Raw genomic sequence first — 22862 nt, 5'->3', positions numbered from 1 at the left:
TTTTATCGACGCTTGCCAACTGAAATTCCACCTCTGCTATTAGTTTCGCTAGGTTAATTATACTAGGTTAATTTCGCTGGTGTTGTAGGTCAATTTCGCTGGTTTAGTTCGCTGAACAAGTCAATTTCGCTGCCAATTTCGCTGGTCTATTTCGCGATTACGACGACCAGTAAATTTGCCGAAAACCGTAATAATTTCGCTGTGGAAAATTTTACGGTTACCAAAGTCGCCTTTGGATTTAATTTCGCCGGTAAGTATGCTGGTTAAATTCGCAGATCAGTCAATTTCGCCAGTACAGTCAATTTCGCCAGCCAGTAACTTTGGAAACTTAATCTTTTCGAAAATTCTGATTATTTTCCTGATTCTCCTAACAACTTCCTACAAAATCAAAACAAGAAATCAGCAAAGTAATTTCAAAAATTATCAAGAACTGATCGAATAAACACGAAGAACAGTCTTCGAATCTTCAAGTCTATCAGCCGAAAACTTTTCCAGAATCAACTGAATCTTTCCAGAAATCCTACAAAACAACAATCAAACTGTGACACCTGTGTCACCTCAACCATCAAACAAATACCAAACCAATGAAATATTGTATTTCATACTTGGGATTTGTAAAAATATGTGTATCGTTTGCACATATCAACTCTTGTTCGATTTCGGGCTTTAAATCGCTTTCTAGAAGGTTATACGCGCACTGATGCGTAAATATAACCACTTTAATGCAACAAACACTCCAGAACAGTGACATAGGCTTAACATACCTTAAATAACCTTTACACAACTTAGAAATAAGTTTTGGAAGGTTTGGTGTGTCGAAATCAAGTTTATTCGCTTACAGGGACTAAATCTGACAAACTACAAAAGTATGTCAATTTGTAATGTAACGGACATTCCGGAACTTGACCATAAGTTAAACATACCCTAAATATCCTTTACATAGCTTAGAAATAGGCTTTGAGGTGTTCGCTGTGCTAAAATAAACTTTTTGGTCATTCAGGGACTAAAAGCGTCAAAAAGTGCATAAGTTTGCATTTTCGCGCATAACTTACGTTCTGAATACATCCGGACATCCAAAAATTTATGTAATCATTAAAATATTATGTTTTAGTGATTGGCTTGATAAAAATCCATTCGTCGCGTAATTTGGATCGTTTTTGCGTCCGTTACGACTTTCGTCGTAATTAACCGAACAACGCAACCGTACGACCAAACGAACCGACGTTCGGCATATTTTGAGCATATTTTAAGTTCCCTATACTTTAACTTCATTTTAGAGCTTTGAAATGGGGTTAACGGGGCTTCAACATGTCAAAAATGCATTAAAAATCAAGTTTGGAGCTACAGGGGCCTGTTCTGCCAAAAATCAAACTTTGCTGGTCTGCACAAGGCTTACAAACCGTAAGCACTTATCCATACGGTCCGTAAGGACCTCCCAGTTCAGCAGAAGTGTTTTCCAGCCATTTCCAGCTGTTCCCCATGGTCCCAAGTGGTTTTTGAAGTTCCTATGGCCTGGTTTTGAGTGCCCAAGGTATTACTAAACAGGGGGCACAAGTGTAAGGTTGAGATCAAAGCTCGGATATCGACAAACGATCTTAATGGCTCTCCGAAAACTATAAATACCCCATCCCATTCACTTGCAAAACCCACTTGATTTCTGAGATTTCTCTAAGTTGGGGTGTTTCATCACCTCATACCTGAGAATACTTGGAAAATCAATCTTGCGGGGACCCTTTGTAAGTATTCCTTCATTCTTTTTATGCGTTTTAGCGTTAAAGTCAAACTGCGTTTGACTTTCTGCATTGACCAGTTTATGGTCAACGCGAAGTTCGTTTGAACTTCATTACGTGAGCGTAATCACGATGGTTATAGTCCCTAGTGACGAGTCGTAGTTTCGGCCAAAATGCGTTTTCTCACGTATTTTGTAACCAAACTACTCTAGGGTATCAAAACCGTTTGTTTTGATACCAAACCTGTTTTCTAACTTAACTAAACATGTTCTAGCATGTTTAGCTCGTCACTCTTAGAATTGTGCTTGTCTAGGGTCGTAAAGATAAGCGATCTAAACAATCGCTTAATGCTTACGAACCCGACCCATTTGGTCGATCATTGGGATCCGACCGAACACATTAGGTGACCATAGTTGTATAGGGAATAACCTTCCGAGGTTATACCTTATGGTCACGTCGTTTAAGTAGTTGTATGATAGGTAGGTTATATGCCTTAGGAAAATTACCAAAATACCCTTTTTACGCATAAATTCATTTTAAGCATATGTAACTTAATTTTTGACATCTAAACTGATTTAGCAACAATATTAGACATGTTAAGGCATATAATACTTGTCATAGGACTAGTTAAGTGGTCCGAACGCGCTTTACGCGAACGACGCGTTAAAGTAGCATAAGCTACCTAAACGGGTCGTAATGGGTCGTAAGCACTTAGGTTAGGTTTCATTTTAGTATGTAGGCTTTGTTAAACCATATCATATGAGTTCCAATACTCATTTGGTTTACGAAACCTCATACTATCCGATCTCCCGATTTAGGTCCGGTTATTTATGTAGTTATCTATATAGGGTGCCGTTTGATTCCGTGATCCCTCTAGCTTTGCTTGGTTGTTATTCAAGACTTCTAAGCACCCTCAAGTGAGTACATAGTCCCCTCTTTTACTGTTTTTCAAACATTTTGGGGTGAAACACATGTGCCTACTTGTTACTTTCGTGCTTTCCATGTTTTCATATCATATACTTGCTATGTTCATTAGTACACTATTAGTACATGATTCATTATGTTTTTGCTATGTATGTCCATTATGTGCATTCTTAGTACATCATTTTACATGACATTTTATGCTACGTATGTTCGTTTAGCGCATACTTAGTACATTGTTTTACATTACCTTTTCATGCTATGTATGTTCATCATACTTAGTACATTTGTTTTACATCACATGCTATGTATGTTCATTTAGTTCATACTTAGTACATTCACATCACATCACATGCTTACATTTTGGTATGACATTTGGTTTGTTTAAATGGGACAATGTACATTCATTAACATTGATCACGCCGCTCGGTAGTAAGTAATGGTACCATAGGACTTGACAAATCCCGTTCCTGACATCCTAGGTTTGTTTGGATGAAAGGAATGACTGAATCCGAAAACATTTCTTTTGATAACCTTTACTTAGGGTTATCCGTCTGTCTCAAGGCTTGAATGTATGGAATTTTCACAATACCGCATAAATGTTTGTATTCAGTATAGCATGCGTTTCCACAAAACATAACATTGATTTAAACCACGTTTACTTCAATACATTGTTTTGTGCATTTTTACCTATGGTTTAGTTGATACATATTTCACTTGCCATACATGACATTTTGTTTACACATTACATTATTGACATTTGACATGGGCATTTTTGATATTGACATATACATTCATGAACATTTTGACATAGTTTTCACAAAGACATTTGACAAATGGTTTAGACATGGGCAATTTACATTGGGGTTTGGTTTGGGTAAGTGATTTAAGTAACGAGGCGTGTGTAATGTGGTACAAACATGGTGGATACGCCGCTGGTACTTCCTATATATAAGTGCTTGTATTACATTACATGTCGTAGCGTTATTTAAATCATTCAATTTGGACTTATACATTTTACGCAAATAACATATTTTTCACAAGACATTGTTTTACAAAACAGTTTGTTTTATACAAATTCATTTTACTTGGTTATTCATTTAACCTTACAATCATTCTTTTAACTATACATATCTATCATCGCTTTTCAAACGATTTATAAAATAAAACATTTTACAAGGATCATGACTGATTTTTGTTAAACAACTTTTTCTAAACTTATAAGTCATGAATCCTAAATCAATAAAACCTATGTACTCGCCGGCATTTTTATGCTGACGTACCTATTTTCACATGTGTTTCAGGAAATGATGCATAGGATTGATCAAGATACACATAAGCGAACTTGGGCCTTAGTGACAATAAAAGATGCAAGACTAGTTAATTTTGTTATACTTCTTTGTTTGTTAAGACATTGTAACTCAGTTAATCAATAAAACAAAATTTCAATTTTCCATGTGTTATGAAACAATGATTCTGTTACAACACTCCCCGACGATTCCGCCACGTTTTGTTGTTTTACGTGGTCGGGGTGTGACAGAAAAGTTGGTATCAGAGCTCATGGTTATAGGGAATTAGGTTATTAGTAATGCTTTGACCTAGTCTATAACCTTCCTAGGACCCTAACGCGAGTTTACTTGCGTTTAGTTATAAAACAATACCGTCACCTATCCTTAGGCGACAACCACAACAAGAACATAAATTTCAAAACCGATTTGAAAACTAATCATCTGTTCTAGGATGATTGATTACTAGGTTTTGAACCCTCTAAGTTTTCAAATCTCGTCAAAGTTTGGGTCTTATAATGTGAACACATGCAAACTGGAAGGGTGAATGCCTGTACTCTGAGTTTTCTATCTAAGGCTAGTGTGTTCGTACAAATCCGCAGTATCGGACCAGTCACTCTTACCTGGGAACTCTTGGGGGGAGTGTTCACTTATAGGGAAACATGTCTTCAGCGATACATTATTATGACCCGTTTGCTTTGATTTGTCACCATCTCATTTGTTTGCCTTAGGTAACAAACAAATGATCGCAATTCGTATGCATTGCCTTTCTGTTTTGTTTATCCGATAACATTTCATTTGTTTCTTCCTATATCTTTCATTTCCTTCTAGAATGTCTCTTCATCTCAACAACGGTCAAATGTCCGAGCAAACAGCCAAATTTGCCCAGCAAATAGGCGAAGTGATTCTGAAGTCTATGGATCTAGGCATTGCCATGTCTCGTCTCAAAAATGGAGGCACTCAAGAGTCACTGAAGGAAGCAAAAGTCAGGCCTGCACCAAAATCAAGAAAGCGTAAGGCTTCAAAGAAACCCGCAGCAGTTACACCCGATCAAGCGGGACCTAGCCAGGTAGCGGCGCCACCAGCTAGGAAGCCGTACTTGGGAGCTGCCCCATGGTGCAAGCGATGCAACCGTCATCATTTAAACTTCATACCCTGCTCCAAATGTACTTACTGTGGACGGTTGGGACATTTGATTAACATATGCCGCTTTGCTATCCAAAACAAAGCCGTTGCAAACCTTGCTGCTACCCAACTCCAAGTCAACCCTACTCAAGCTCTTTTCCCCTCTGGTACTTGCTACAACTGTGGTGAAATGAGCCATTTCAGGAACAAATGCCCAAAGATTGTCAATGCAAATCCAACCCTTGGATGAGCATTTGGCCGAGCAAAGGATGTTGCTGTCTTATGCCTTTATTTCTTTTGTTTTCTTATATTGTGAAACAATCTGTTTTGTTCATAAAATTCGTTGTTCGCAATTCTGATATACAAATGTAGTTATATGCGTGTATGGCATTTCCATATGATACCTACATCAAGGAGCTATGCTCTTTACAAACTACTCTTGTGATTCTCCCTTTCAAGTGATCGCTCATTATTTTCTCGAAAATTTTAAGTACTCGTTCCATTCTAGGAGACGAAGTACAAGAAATAAAACGAAATTATGAGTAATCGTGCTTTTTGCGCATCTGTGCCTTTGAATCCTTAATTAGATAACTGATGATATTTTCAAATCTCATACCCATTACGTTCTGATTTTTCAACATGCATAACATAAGTTTTCAAAAACAATCTTCATGATTTCAAAAACATTTTATATATAGTTCGAAAACAATTTTAATATAGTATATTTACTTAACATATCAAATGCATGATTTCAAAAGCATTGTCTATATTTTCAAAAACAACCTCCATGATTTCAAAAACATTGTCTATGTTTTCAAAAACAACCTTCATGATTTCAAAATGTTATTAATACAGTATAATTACTTATATCAAGTGCATGATTTCAAAAGCATCATACATGTTTTCAAAAACCTTATACATAATTTCAAAACTCATCCCACATGATTTTAAAAACATTTTTATAAATATACCTAGCTAATACACCTACTTTATGATTTCAAAAGTATTATATATAAGGTTTAAAAAAAACATTGAACACATTTTAGAACCCCATGCATAGTTTTCAAAATATTTTCTTCATACATTGACTTAACCTTCAAATTCCGCTTCACATGTCGCCTTGGCATATCTAGCATCTCAACTTCATAAGCAATTTTACTTCATGTTTTGACTTAAGCACATCCAGTGCAAGGTTTCAAAACACCTTCAACTTCTAAAATCCATATGGAATCTTTTTATCTTCACAATTAGACCCTAGTGGATGATTATCATTCAAATCAGAGTTCTTAATTGGATTCCTTGTACCATAATTCGAACATTTCGATTCTTTATAATCGAAATCGAACTTTCTCTTTAAAATCTTTCTATCTTCATAGTTAGATTCTTGATAATGTTTAAAGTACCAAATGAAATCCACGGAATGGATTCCTAGTGTGCTTTAAATGTGTGCAGTTAGCAGAACAAATTAACAAAATGATAACAAATCTAAAATCAAGTTAAACAATTATGTGATTATGTGTTTATGCATTTTGTGTTTTCTTTTATGCATTTTTGTGTTTTTGTATACTCTGGATATTCGTTATCCAAATCCTCGTAGAATCTTTCATATCTTCATATGAGTGATTCATAGTAGGATATTCAAAAAGGTACTACCTTAAATCCTTATTGGGCTTCTACGTGATAGTCAAGACCCTTGGATTATATAGTACCATTCCATGATTCAAAGAGACCCTTTGAGTGGTCCAGTCAAAAGATTGACTCAGAATCTGGTTAAGAATGACATGTGATGATAAAAGCTGAAAAGACTCCTTGACGGTCTAGAGATCATTTATTGACTCAACTAAAAGGACCCTATGGTGCTCTAGTCACAATCATCACAAGTTCGTTCATTATTTTCTTCCCCTACACATTACAAGATGCACTACGTGACTATGCAAGGAATTACGTAATTATGGATGCATACATAATTACAAAGTTCAGTGCACGGAAACCACGGTAAGACTTATTATGTGTAAGAACCAATAGTGGCAACCGTAACAATGAACAATGTAATAGAGGTACGGTGGACGCACCAATAACACTTTATATACTTGTATATAAGTGTCCCTCTCACATTTCAAGCATGATGTTATTTAAAGTTACTAGAAGTTCAGGACTCTAACCAGTGTTGTTCGATCTTTTCAACTTCATATTTCAAGCTCTCACAAGTTTCCTCTAAATAAATTTCGGGACGAAATTTCCTGAAGTAGGGGAGACTGTGACACATGTGTCACCTCAACCATCAAAACAAATACCAAACCAATGAAATATTGTATTTCATACTTGGGATTTGTAAAAATATGTGTATCGTTTGCACATATCAACTCTTGTTCGATTTCGTGCTTTAAATCGCTTTCTAGAAGGTTATACGCGCACTGATGCGTAAATATATCAACTTTAATGCAAAAAACACTCCGGAATAGCGACATAGGCTTAACATACCTTAAATAACCTTTACATAACTTAGAAATAAGTTTTGGAAGGTTTGGTGTGCCGAAATCAACTTTATTCGCTTACAGGGACTAAATCTGACAAACTGCGAAATTAAGTCAATTTGTACTGTAACGGACATTCCAGAACTTGACCATAAGTTAAACATACCCTAAATATCCTTTACATAGCTTAGAAATAGGCTTTGAGGTGCTCAGTGTGCTAAAATAAACTTTTTGGTCATTCAGGGACTAAAAGCGTCAAAAAGTGCATAAGTTTGCATTTTCGCGCGTAACTTACATTCTGAATACATCCGGACATCTAAAAATTTCTGAAATCATTAAAATATTATGATTTAGTGATTGGCTTGATAAAAATCCATTCGTCGCGTAATTTGGATCGTTTTTGTGTCCGTTACGACTTCCGTCGTAATTAACCGAACAACGCAACCGTACGACCAAAGGAACCGACATTCTGCATATTTTTGAGCATATTTTAAGTTCCCTATACTTTAACTACATTTTAGAGCTTTGAAATGGGGTTAACGGGGCTTAAACGTGTCAAAAATGCATTAAAAATCAAGTTTGGGGCTGCAGGGGTCTGTTCTGCCAAAAATCAAACTTTGCTGGTCTGCACAAGGCTTACGGACCGTAAGCACTTATCCATACGGTTCGTAAGGACCTCCCAAATCAGCAGAAGTGTTTTCCAGCCATTTCCAGCTGTTCCCCATGGTCCCAAGTGGTTTTTGAAGTTCCTATGGCCTAGTTTTGAGTGCCCAAGGTATCACAAAACAGGGGGCACAAGTGTAAGGTTGAGATCAAAGCTCGGATATCGACAGACGATCATAACGGCTCTCCGAAAACTATAAATACCCCATCCCATTCACTTGCAAAACCCACCTGATTTCTGAGATTTCTCTAAGTTGGGGTGTTTCATCACCTTATACCGGAGAACACTTGGAAAATCAATCTTGCGGGGACCCTTTGTAAGTATTCCTTCGTTCTTTTTATGCGTTTTAGCGTTAAAGTCAAACTGCGTTTGACTTTCTGCATTGACTAGTTTATGGTCAACGCGAAGTTCGTTTGAACTTCATAACGTGAGCGTAATCACGATGGTTATAGTCCCTAGTGACTATACCTACTGATTTCCACGTTATCTAGGCTCAGTGACGAGTCATAGTGTCGGCCAATGTGTTTTCTCGCGTATTTGTAACCAAACTACTCTAGGGTATCAAAACCGTTTGTTTTGATACCAAACCTGTTTTCTAAGTTAACTAAACATGTTCTAGCATGTTTAGCTCGTCACACTTAGAATTGTGCTTATCTAGGGTCGTAAAGATAAGCGATCTAAACAATCGCTTAATGCTTACGAACCCGACCCATTTGGTCGATCATTGGGATCCGACCGAACACATTAGGTGACCATAGTTGTATAGGGAATAACCTTCCGAGGTTATACCTTATGGTCACGTCGTTTAAGTAGTTATATGATAGGTAGGTTATATGCCTTAGGAAAATTACCAAAATACCCTTTTTACGCATAAATTCATTTTAAGCATATGTAACTTAATTTTTGACATCTAAACTGATTAGCAACAATATTAGACATGTTAAGGCATATAATACTTGTCATAGGACTAGTTAAGCGGTCCGAACGCGCTTTACGCGAACGACGCGTTAAAGTAGCATAAGCTACCTAAACGGGTCGTAATGGGTTGTAAGCACTTAGGTTAGGTTTCATTTTAGTATGTAGGCTTTGTTAAACCATAACATATGAGTTCCAATACTCATTTGGTTTACGAAACCTCATACTATCCGATCTCCCGATTTAGTCTGGTTATTTATGTAGTTATCTATATAGGGTGCCGTTTGATTCCGTGATCCCTCTAGCTTTGCTTGGTTGTTATTCAAGACTTCTATGTGACACCTGTGTCACCAAGACCATCAGACTAATACCAAGCCGATGAAATATTGTATTTCATACTTGGGATCTTGTATAAATATGTGTATCTTTTGCACATATCAATTCTTGTTCAATTTCAAACTTTATATCGCTTTCTGGAGAATTATACGGAAACTGGTGCGTAAACGTACTCAGTTTAAATGCGACAAATACTCCGGAACATCAACATATACTTAACATACCTTAAATAACCTTTACATAACTTAGAAATAAGTTTTGAAGGCCTTGGTATGGCAAAAACAAGTTAATTCGCTTACACGGACTAAACTTGACAAACTGCGAAAGTATACCAATTTGAACTGTAACGAACATTCCGGAACATGTCCATAAGTTAAACATACCATAAATATCCTTTACATACTTAGAAATAGGCTTTGAGGGGTTTGGTATGCTAAAACAAACTTTTGGATCATTCAGGGGCTAAAAGTATCAAAAAGTGCACAAGTTTCCACTTTCGCGTATAACTTACGTTCTGCATACATCCGGACATCCAAAAATTTATGTAAGCATCCTTATATTATGCCTTAGTGTTTGGCATAAGAAAAATCCCTTCGTCGCGCAATTTGGATCATTTTTCGCGCTTATGCGCATTTCGTCGTAATTAACCGAACATCGCGATCGTACGGCCAAACAAACCAACATCCGACATATTTTTGAGCATGTTTCATGTCCACAATGTTTAGGCATCATTTTAAGGCCTTAAAGTTGGCTTTATGGGCCTTAGAAGTGTCGGAAATGGCTTAAACATGCAACAGGGACCAAAACTGCTATTTCTGAAAGTATGTGCAGATCAGGCATGCCCAGGCGGCCCGCCTGAGTTTGTGCATATCCTGATGCGGGCCGCATGGCCCCTTCAGTAACAGAAAGTTTGTCTTTCTTGCAAACTTGGCCTTTCAAACACACCAAAGGGCAATGCCCTTTCACAATCTCAGGAGCTAAGGGTCAAGATAAGGCACCACAACTTTGTGACAAGTGTACGTATAAGATCGTGGCACGATATTCAAGAAACGATCCTAACGGCTTTACTTTTCCTATAAATACCCCCCCCCTTTTGGTGAAAACCCACAAAAATCTGATCAAAAGCTCTAAGTTGGAACCTTTGTTTCATACCTGAGCCATTTTGATCTAGATTAGCATTCGGGGACCCTTCGTAAGTGTTCTTTCGTTCTTTTATTCGCTTTTCGAGTCCGAAAGTCAACGTTTTGTTGACTTTCTGCATTGACCAGCCTATGGTCAACACGAAGTTCATTGGAACTTCATAACGTGAGCGTGATCACGATGGTTATAGTCCATGGCGACTATACCTACTGATTACCACGTTATCTAGGCTCAGTGACGAGTCGTAGTTTCGGCCAAAATGCGCATTCTTGCGTATTTTGTAACCAAACTACTCTGGAGCATCAAAGCCGTTTGTTTTGATGCCAAACCTGTTTTCTAAACTTAGTTAAGCATGTTCTAACATGCTTAGCTCGTCACTTTTAGTATAGTGCTTATATAGGGTCGTAAGGTAAGCGATCTAAACCATCGCTTATACTTTCGAACCCGACCCATTTGGTCGATCATTAGGGTCCGACCAAACACATTAGGTGACCGTAGCTGTAACCTTCCGAGGTTATACCTTGTGGTCACGATGTTAGGCGTTCCAAACGCGTTCTACGCGAACGACGCGTTAAGGTAGCATAAGCTACCTAAACGGGTCGTAATGGGCCGTAAAGCACTTAGGTTAGGTTTCATTTTAGTATGTAGGCTTGGTTAAACCATATTACACGAGTCTCCATACTCGTTTGGTTTACGAACCCGCATACTATCTGATCCATCCGATTTAGGTTCGGTATATTAATATAGCTACCTATTAGGTGCCGTTTGATATTCCGTGATCTCTAGCATTTTTTGTTGTTATACAAGGATTTCAAAGCAATCTCAGGTGAGTACATTGAACCCCTCTTTTACTGTTATCCAAACTGTTTTGGGGTGAAACGCATGTGCCTACTTGTTACTTTCATGCTTTCCGGTTTTCACATCATATACTTGCTATGTTCGATAGTACATATATAGTACATGATTTCATGGTGTTTCATGCTATGTATGCCCATTGTGTGCGTACTTAGTACATTGTTTTACATTACATTTCATGCTATGTATGCCCATTGTGTGCGTACTTAGTACATGTTTTTACATTACGTTACATGCTATGTATACCCATTATGTGCGTACTTACTACATTGCTTTACATTGCATTTCTGTTGCATATGCTCATCCAGCATATGAACACATTATACTACATTTTGAACCGTTGTAACCATTTGACTATGTGAACCGTCTTAACCCTTCGATTATATGAACCGTTTGTAACCATTGAACCGTTTAAACCAGTTGTATCCCTTGACATGATTTACAGTTGACAATAGACATTTGACTATACATAAACATTTTCTACAATTGTTAAACATTACACCTTGATGGTTTGGTTTGAGTAAGTGATCTAAGTAACGAGGCGTGTGTAATATGATACAAGCATGGTGGATACGCCGCTGGTACTTCCTATATATAAGTGTTTGTATGGTATTACATATCGTAGCGTTATTTGAATCATTTCAATTTGAGACATATGACATTTTATACAAATAACACACTTTTCACGAGACATTGTTTTACAAACGACTTATCTTATACAAACTCATTTTACATGGTTATCCGTTTAACCATACAGTGTTCTCTTATTTATACATATCATCTGATCTTATCGTTTTTCAAATGATTTACAAGACAAAGCAAATTACAAGGTTCATGACTAAACATTTTCTCAAACATAAGTCATGAATTCCGTTTTCACAAAACCAATGTATCTCACAGGCATTTTTATGCTGACGTACCTATTTTCACATGTGTTTTCAGGAGATGATGCATAGGACTTATCAAGACATACTTAGGCGGACCCGTGCCTTAGTGACTTAAAACGAGACAAGAACTAGTTAATTTATGTTATGTATTCTTTGGTTCTTGTTTAAACAATGTAAACATTCATGTTTGATTAATAAAACGAAACTTCAATTACCATGGATTTGAAACAATTGATTCTGTTACAACACTCCCCGACGTTTCCGCCACGTTTTGTATGTTCTACGTGGTCGGGGTGTGACAGAAAAGTTGGTATCAGAGCCAATGGTTATAGGGAATTAGGTTATTAGTAATGCTTTGACCTAGTCTATAACCTTCCTAGGACCCTAACGCGAGTTTACTTGCGTTTAGTCATAAAACAATGCCGTCACCTATCCTTAGGCGACGACCACAACAAGAACATAAATTTCAAAACCGCTTTGAAAACTAATCATCCGTTCTAGGATGATTGATTACTAGGTTTTGATCCATCTGTTATAAGGTTTTGAACCCCTTTGAACTTTCAAAACTCTCGTCAAAGTTTTGGGTCCGAAATAGTGTGAACACGTGCAAGCTGGAAGAGTGAACGCCTGTACCCTGGGTTTTCTGTCAAAGGCTAGAGTGTTCGTACAAATCCACATAATCGGACCAGTCACTCTTACCTGGGAACTCTTGGGGTGAGTGTCCACTTATAGGCGAGCATGTCTTCGCGATACACTATGAGGATCTATTTGCTTTGATTCAGCCTTGGTGTTGTTTGTTTGCTTCGTGGTTCAAACAAATGACCATCAACCATGACTATGGTCGGTAATTGTAACATCCTATTCTTACCCAATGCCATTTCATTTGCTTTCTTTCTTGTTTCTCTTTTAGAATGCCTCCTCGACGCGAAAACCAGATAGCAACTGCCGAACTGGCAGAGATCATTGCGCAGCAAATGGCTGCTCAATTCCCAAACCTCTTTGCTCAATGGAACCAAGCTAACAACAACAATCATGCCCCCCTGCAACTTCAAGACGTTCAACTCAGCTAAGCCATCAAAGTTTTCTGGGTCTCAAGGAGCGACTGCACTTATGCAATGGTTCGAGAGTTTAGAGAACACCTTCAGACATGTTCGATGTACAAACGAGCGAAAGGTAGAATTCGCATCTAGCGTCTTTGAAAAACGAGCTTTGACATGGTGGAATGGTGTGATGAGAGATAGGGGTGCCGATGTGGCACTGGCTCAAACATGGCAAGAGCTTCGAGCTCTGATGATGAAGGAATTCTGTCCTCGTCACGCGATCAGGGCTTTGGAAACGGAGTTCGACGATCTTATGCAAGTTAGCAGTGAGCATCGAGCATACACGGACCGTTATGAGGAGTTAAGTTTGTTATGCCCGGATATGGTTACACCTTTGGATAAGGCAATCGAAAAGTACATTGATGGCCTCCCTGCCTCAATACAAGACATTGTGACTGGTAGCAACCCTACTACAGTTAGACAGGCCATTGAGCTATCTGCAACCTTGACTGAATCAAAGATCAGGAAAGGTAAACTTTTCCGAAAAGGTGACAAGAAACCGGTCGGGGAATCGAACCCAATCGAGGAATCAAAGACCATGGATGAACAGACTAAAGCTCCTAAGAAGTCAAAGAAGCGAAAGGCTTCTCAGAACTTCGCCGTGGTCGCTCACAATGGTCAAGCCGTCCCCAACCAACCAGCTCAACCCCCTGCTAGAAAACCATACAATGGAACTGCACCTTTGTGCAACCAATGTGGCCTCCATCATCACGCCAATGTGAAGTGCCGCAAATGCCAAACTTGTGGACTTATAGGCCACACAGCAAGAGTCTGCCCAACTGCAGCTGCGCCAAACCAAGCTGGCAACAATCCTGCTCAAGGTCGTTTTCTACCAGGCTCTTGTTTCAACTGTGGCGAGATGGGTCATTTCCGAAGAAATTGCCCAAAGCTTGCTAATGCAAATCCAACACAGGGATGAGCATCTGACTGACTAGAAGACAACATCGTTTAGAAATAATCACGTCTTATGTATTATTTTCTTTTGTTGTCAAGATCCAAGAAACAGTTGTTATCGTTGTTTATAAATAAATCTTTTATTTACATTGCAATGTATTTCTGTGGTTGCATGTATAAACGACATATCCCTTACAATACCGACAATCAAAGAACCGTATTCCTTGAAGAACAAACTACCCCCAAAATTCTCCCATTCTATGACCTCTTGCGTCTTCCACAAAATTCCAAAGTACCAGTTTCTTCTAAGAAAAACGAAGTACAAGGCGCAAGTTGCAACACGTGATGAATACCCAAAGTACCACTATAAATCCTTAATAGGGTACCTAAGGATTTCCCGTAAGTCCTTAATTGTTGTGTAATAACTCTCATTAAAATCCATAATTAGGATGATAATTAGGCGATAAGAAAACCCTAATTGAGACACCCAAGTAATTCTGCACTAACCCTAAAATTTTCAGAACAATTGGAATTAGGATCAGGGCCCCTAAAATGCAGGGGGGGGGGGTAAACCCTAGTGATGATTATCACCAAATTTGCGTTGTACAGATTGAATTTGATTTTAAAAATGAGTCATGTAAGCTAGTCTCGTACCCAACTAGCCTATGTAATTAGACTGCACCCCTTACGGACCGTAAGGGGAAAAGCCATACGGTCCGTAAGCCTGTCCAAAAGTCACTATAAATAGCAGACATTGGCAATCGCTTTCTGTGTTGAAAACGACGTAAGAATTCTTTGTAGACGTCGAGTTATAAGCAGAAACAGTCCCAAAACACACACTAATATCGAATTGCTGCCGCAAAACAGGGTAATAACTCGATCGCTATTACGATTCATTTTCCGACTGATCAATATATCTAATGGATGTTTAAGTGCCTCCCACATAGGGTTATACTTTGTCGTTCGTCGTTAAATCGATGGATGTTTAAGTATTGCACTTTGTCGTTCGTTGTGAGAATTTGATCTCGTGAGTTATCGTAAATGCTGTATTGATCACTAACCCGGTTTTGTGTGCATTATTATTTAAATTAGGTTAACAAGGCTAAACCATATTCTGTCTGTGTTAAATCTGCAATGTGAGTCATTCTCTTTTTATCAAATGTTTTACAATACTCCAAATTATTTTCAGAATTATAATTACAGTGATTAAGTTTATGTAATCACCAAATTACAGCCAGTATGTGGGGTATTGTGCACATTACTACTGTTTTAATCACATTAGGTGGGAGAACCTAAAATTAAGTGATATACGTCATTCATTGGGGCAGCCAATGGTGATATGACCACAGTCACAGATCCGGTCGAGTGACAAATACTGTGGGTAGTTGGTAGATATCAGAAACATATGTAAAAACTCTTAATACTGTAAATTATAACAAACGAGTCGTTTTAGTAAACTGAATGATTCACTCAGTATTTCCCGCTGACAAAACCTTTTTCAAACATGTTTCAGGTGATCTATTGTAATTCAGGAAAAGTGCTGGGGAGCATTTCAAGCTTAAGAAAGTGGCTCATTATAAAATAGAGAAATATGTTTTCTAAAAGTAAAGATTTATCAGCAAAATCATGTTATTGTAAATTACCGGGATTTTATCCCGAATTGAGAAATAAAATAATCGGGAAAAGTTTTTAGCTTTACAACGATCCTGATGATAAACTTCCGCTGTTAAACTCAATTAATTAAATATCACGGGATTTCTGTCCCGCGGCTCCTGAAACGGGTCAAACCGGGTCGGGGGCCGTGACAGAAATGAGGTGGTATCAGAGCCACTGAGTTAAGCTAATTAAGTATTTAGAGATACTTAATTTTTCCTGATTACTATTTATGTGATTATGTGTTATATTAAACTGACTATGTGTTAGTTACAGTATGGGTAAGCAAAAGCTGCAAGATATCTATCTTAAATTAGATAGGTCAGTCTATGAAGAGGGAAGTTCATCTTCAAAACTCCCTACAATTCCTGAAGAAGGAATATTTGTGCGAAAAGCACAATATGAAAAACCGCTTTCTCCTAGAAAAAGGAGTATGATTATTAAGAAAAGTAAAGAGCAAATCCGAGAAAAGAGGATTAAAAGGGAAACCCAGGAATTAATCAATAAATCACCTTGGGAAGACAAGCTAGATGAGAAATGGGCAAATTTATATATGTTAGCCACAGTAGCAGAACATTCAGATCTTTAAAAACCCTAAGTCTAGTAATAGTACTTCCCAGTAAATAAATAAATAAATCCAAGTGTGTTCTTTCCTGCTATTTTGTACAAATAGTGCGCAATAAAACTTCAATATTTATTTGTTAAACTTTGTTCCAAAGTTTTAACTTAGTATTTTTGTGCATTTTGCATATATGCTACACAGCATGAATGAGATATCTGAAGCCTTTCAGAACCTCGATCTAGCATGAATGAGATATCTGAAGCCTTTCAGAACCTCGATCTTTACCCGGTGAATGTAGAAGTTTCCAAAGATTTCACTGGATACTTTGCTGATGTGGAACAACCTGTAGAATTCAATGCTCCACCTTTGACAAAGCCAAAACGAAAGAAAAGAAAGAATTATGTATGGGGTAGTCGTATCCGTAGGAAAAAGCCAGCCACGAAACTTCCTAAAATAAACAACCTTTTAGAAAAAGGAAAAGAAATTGTAATCAAAGAAAGTACTAAACAGCAAGAGATGGAAACTGAAGTCAAGAAAGATTCTAGGCAAATGGAAAAACAGTTTGAGGAATATTCTAAAGATATAGAAATGGAAGTAGGACAAGGTTCTAGACCAACTCAGATAGAAATTGGAGAGAGCTCCAACCAAAACCAGGGAATAACTTTTCAGGAGGAAATAGATTTCCTATTGGCAAGCTGTGAGACTATTCAGCCTGTCAATACTAATGTTTTTACCTATCCTAGTGAAAATCCACTCCCTATGAATTTTGAACCAGCAATCCCAGAACCAATAGTCCACTCCCAACCTGTAGAAATGGATGAATGGTGGACAAATGATTGGCAATTTCAAAATATTGTCAACGACCCTTATTCCTTTCTTCCACAATTCGATCCAGAACCCCTACCTAATCCACCAATGAGTAACGAAAATATGGCTGAACTTCGCCATTACGGTGAAGAATTGATGGATGCAGGAAATAGAATCAGGGAGATAGGGGGACAAATTGCCTGGAATTATGATGAAAGGGAATTTCGTTTTTAGGACGACAAGGGGCGAGAGATGGGAGGGTGGTAAAACCATAGTTGTGTAATAGTAAAAGAAATAGTGAAATCAGTCCGTAACATAACTACAAATAAAACTTTGTAAAATATTGGTGTGTATTGATGCATACTATAACCGATATAAAATGAAATCGAGAAATCGATAGTTTTGACTATACGTGTATTGTAAATTGTCTGATTGTTTGTGTATAATTGCTATTTATCAAATACTAATAAAAATTATATATATATTATCAGATGGCAAATATTGGTAATGAACCGGTAAATGAGGTTAATCAGTCGGAGCAACATCCAGGGGATCAATATATGACTAGACAAGATATTGAAAATATTGTTGCTCAAGGGATAGCCAATGCTATTCCAGCATTCGTTGCTGCTGTAAAAAGTCCAATCGAACCACAACATATCGTTCCTAGTAAACGTACTTCTGAAGATAACTTCAGTAATGGTATAAATGGGGGCAATAATCATGTTAATCATGATAACGAATCCCAGCACACGCCGCTCCCTAAGAAACTGAAGGCTGCAACACCTGGTTGCACTTTCAAAGAATTCCTTGCTTGTAAACCCACTGAATTTGCAGGCAATGAAGGGGCAACTGCATCACTGCGTTGGTTAGAGAAAACCGAAGCAGTAATTGCAATCAGTAAGTGTGCCAAAGATGATCAGGCCATGTACGCATCAAATCTATTTAAAGAAGGAGCACTCGAATGGTGGAACACTGTGTTACAAGCTAAAGGAAGAAATAGGGCTTATGCTATGACTTGGGAAGAATTTAAGAATCTTGTAGAAAGAAAATTCTGTCCTGAGTATGAAAAGGAACAAATGGCAAATAAGTTCCTAAATCATCAGATGATAGGAGTAGATTGTCGTAGTTATACTTCGACATTCTTTGAATATGCAAGAGTGGTACCAACACTGGCTTCGCCAGAACCGGTACTCATTTCTCGCTATATTTGGGGATTAATTAGCGAAATTCGCAATATCGTTAAGGCCACGACACCTCGCACTATTGACGATGCTGTAGAATTAGCTAACACTCTGACTGATGAATTGATACGCACAAGAGATGAAGACAGGAAGAAGGAACTAGCTCAGAAAATTACCCAAGGATTTAGGGTGGGTAATAGTAGTTTCAAGAAAAGAGGAGCAGGGCAATCTTCAACTTTGCCATTCTGCAAAATTTGCAAAAAGAAACATTTTGGAAAATGTAATAAAATTTGCAATTTTTGCAAAACGATAGGACATCGTGAAGAAAACTGCAGAAAGAAATCCATAATTTGTTACAATTGTGGAGAAGCCGGACATTTTAAAACAGAATCTCCTAAGTTAGTCAAACCAGTGGACAACAAAACCAAGGCGACCGAAGGAGCTACTAAGAAGAATGCCAGAGCATTCCAGCTAACCACTCAAGAAGCAAAGCTCATCCCGGATGTGATAGCCCGTACGTTTTTAGTTCACGACGTTTATGCAAAAGTATTGTTTGACTCTGGTGCAAACCAAAGTTTTATAAATACTTCATTCTGCCAAGCTCTTAAGTTACCCTTAACTACCGTTAGGCAGATTTTTACAGTCGAAACCGCAGATGGGAATTCAGTAAAAATCAATCAGGTTTTGCAAAAAGTAGAAATAGAACTTTCAGGTCATAAATTTGATGCAAACCTATTACCTATGAAATTAGCTGAATTTGATGTTGTGTTAGGAATGGATTGGTTAATAGCCAACCATGCTCAAATCATTTGTGCTAAAAACTCTATAGAAATTCAAGCACCTACTGGAGAAGTAATCATGATTACAGGAGATAAACCTCGAAAGCCACTGAAGTTCATATCAGTAATGAAAGTTGCTAATTATGAACGAAAACAAGGAATAGTATATATGATTTCAGTAATCATTAGTACTAAAGGTAAAGAACTTAAGGAAATTCTTGTAGTCTCAGAATACCCAGATATATTTCCAGAAGATTTACCTGGGTTACCACCAGATAGGGAGGTAGAATTTAGGATTCATCTAATTCCAGGAACTACACCGATAGCCAAGGCACCCTATCGATTAGCTCCTACTGAAATGCTAGAATTGAAGAAGCAATTAGATGAATTACTAAGCAAAGGATTTATACAACCTAGTTCATCCCCTTGGGGTGCACCAGTGTTATTTGTGAAAAAGAAAGATGGATCAATGAGAATGTGTATCGATTATAGAGAGCTAAATAAGGTTACAATTAAGAATCGATACCCATTACCTAGGATTGATGATCTTTTCGATCAATTACAAGGCGCTAGGTACTTTTCTAAGATAGACTTGCGCTCCGGATATCATCAATTAAAGGTTCAAGAAGAAGACATACCTAAAACTGCTTTTAGAACTAGGTATGGACACTATGAGTTTACAGTCATGCCCTTTGGGTTAACTAATGCACCCGCAACATTCATGGACATGATGAACAGAATCTGTAAACCATATTTGGATAAATTTGTAATTGTTTTCATAGACGATATACTTATTTATTCAAAAAGTCAGGACGAACATTGTCAGTACTTGCATGCACTCTTAACTTTGTTAAGAAAAGAAAAATTGTATGCCAAATTTTTGAAGTGTGAATTTTGGCTACAAGAAGTGCAATTCTTAGGACACATGGTGAATCATGAAGGTATTCACGTAGATCCTGCTAAGATAGAAGCAATTACCAATTGGAAGGTTCCGCAAACCGCAATGGAAATTAGAATTTTTATAGGTTTAGCCGGATATTATAGACGGTTTATTAAGGATTTTTCCAAGATAGCTGTACCATTAACTAAGCTAACCTGTAAAGCCATTAAGTTTGAATGGGGACCTAAACAAGAAGAAACCTTTAGAATCTTGAAGCAAAAATTAACCAATGCTCCAATTTTAGCCTTACCAGAAGGAACAGAAGATTTTGAAGTATATTGTGATGCTTCAAAATTAGGATTCGGATGTGTGTTAATGCAACGCAAGAAGGTAATTGGGTATGCTTCCAGACAATTGAAGAAGCACGAGGAAAACTATACGACTCATGATTTAGAATTAGGAGCTATAGTTTTTGCCCTTAAGATATGGAGACATTATCTGTATGGAAGTAAGTTTACTGTTTATACAGATCATAAAAGTTTAAGGTATATATTTGGGCAAAAAGAGTTAAATATGAGGCAAAGAAGATGGATGGAAATCCTGAGTGATTACGACTGTGATATTCAATATCACGAAGGAAAGGCAAACGTAGTCGCAGATGCCTTAAGTCGTAAGGATCATGAGAAGCAAAGGCGAGTCCGTGCTCTTAGAATAAATCTACAAGTAGATTTAATGGAACAATTAAAGGAAATTCAGGAAACGGCAATCAAGGACGATGCCGAAAGAATGAAAGGTTACCTAAAAGAATTGGAACAAGGAAATGATGGAATTTGGAAATTCCACAAAAGCAGAATTTGGGTACCTAAACAAGGAAATTTAAGATCAAAGATTTTAGAGGAAGCTCATAAATCTAGGTATACCGTACACCCAGGAAATAATAAGATGTACCAAGATTTAAGAAAGAATTTCTGGTGGATAGGAATGAAAAAGGATATAGCCGAATACGTATCTAAATGTCTAACTTGTTCACAAGTTAAAGCCGAACATCAGAAACCTTCAGGATTACTACAACAGTTGGAAATGCCTGTATGGAAATGGGAACTCCTAACAATGGACTATGTTACTAAGTTACCCAAGACCAGAAAAGGTAATGATGCTATTTGGGTAATTGTGGATCGATTAACCAAATCTGCTCATTTTCTACCTATGAAAGAAACCTTTAGCATGGAAAGGTTAGCCAAGTTGTATGTGGATGAAGTAGTATCCTTACATGGAGTCCCACTCTCCATTGTATCAGATAGAGATAGTCGTTTCACTTCCCGTTTCTGGACAAGCTTCCAAGAAGCAATGGGAACCCGACTTAATCTAAGCACTGCATATCATCCACAAACAGACGGGCAAAGTGAAAGGACGATCCAAACTCTAGAAGACATGCTCCGAGCATGTGTAATTGACTTTGGTGGTAATTGGGATAACCATTTACCATTAATCGAATTCTCCTATAACAATAGTTATCACTCAAGCATCGAAGCCGCTCCATTCGAAGCACTGTATGGACGCAAGTGCAGAACTCCCGTATGTTGGGCAGAAATAGGAGAAAGTCAATTATCAGGTCCAGAAATCGTACAAGAAACCACAGACAAGATAACTCAAATCAAGGAAAGATTGAAAACAGCCAGAGATCGTCAGAAAAGCTATGCAGATAATCGCCGCAAGCCACTAGAATTCCAGATAGGAGATAAAGTACTTTTGAAAGTATCTCCTTGGAAAGGAGTAGTACGATTCGGCAAGAAAAGAAAACTGATCCAAGATATGTTGGACCATTCCCAGTGATCCAACGAATAGGACCAGTAGCTTATCGCTTACAACTACCAGAAGAACTAGCTGGAGTACATGATGTATTTCATGTATCCAATCTCAAGAAATGTCTATCAGACGAATCCCTGGTAGTACCTCTTCAAGATGTGGAGGTAAATGAAAAGCTGAAATTCATAGAGAAACCCTTACAAATAGAAGACCGGAAGGTCAAGTTTCTCAAACACAAGCGACTAGTACTGGTAAAAGTCAAATGGAATTCAAAGAGGGGACCAGAATATACTTGGGAACTGGAGTCAGAAATGAAGCGGAAATACCCTCATCTATTTCAGTGAATCTCGAGGACGAGATTTTCTTAAGGTGGGGAGGATGTAATAACTCTCATTAAAATCCATAATTAGGATGATAATTAGGCGATAAGAAAACCCTAATTGAGACTCCCAAGTAATTCTGCACTAACCCTAAAATTTTCAGAACAATTGGAATTAGGATCAGGGCCCCTAAAATGCAAGGGGGGTAAACCCTAGTGATGATTATCACCAAATTTGCATTGTACAGATTGAAATTGATTTTAAAAATGAGTCATGCAAGCTAGTCCCGTACCCAGCTAGCCTATGTAATTAGACTGCACCCCTTACGAACCGTAAGGGGAAAAGCCATACGGTCCGTAAGCCTGTCCAAAAATCACTATAAATAGCAGACATTGGCAACTGCTTTCTGTGTTGAAAACGACGTAAGAATTCTTTGTAGACGTCGAGTTATAAGCAGAAACAGTCCCAAAACACACACTAATATCGAATTGCTGCCGCAAAACAGGGTAATAACTCGATCGCTATTACGATTCATTTTCCGACT

At 37.8% G+C, this 22862-nt stretch overlaps 1 protein-coding gene across 1 annotated transcript in view; it reads right to left on the bottom strand.

Moving 5' to 3' along the window:
- Nucleotides 1–276: 276 nt before the first annotated feature.
- Nucleotides 277–22862, bottom strand: part of LOC118492125 — a 60975-nt gene continuing 38389 nt past the window's right edge. Inside the window, exon 6 of the mRNA XM_035989917.1 lies at nt 277–378. Coding sequence (XP_035845810.1) covers nt 277–378 — 102 coding nt within the window. The remainder of the gene's footprint in view (nt 379–22862) is intronic.

The sequence above is a fragment of the Helianthus annuus genome, chromosome 5, assembly GCF_002127325.2.
Source record: "Helianthus annuus cultivar XRQ/B chromosome 5, HanXRQr2.0-SUNRISE, whole genome shotgun sequence".
NCBI lineage: Eukaryota > Viridiplantae > Streptophyta > Magnoliopsida > Asterales > Asteraceae > Helianthus > Helianthus annuus.
Note: the sequence above shows the minus strand (reverse complement) of the source record. Positions and strands in the feature narration are given on the sequence as shown.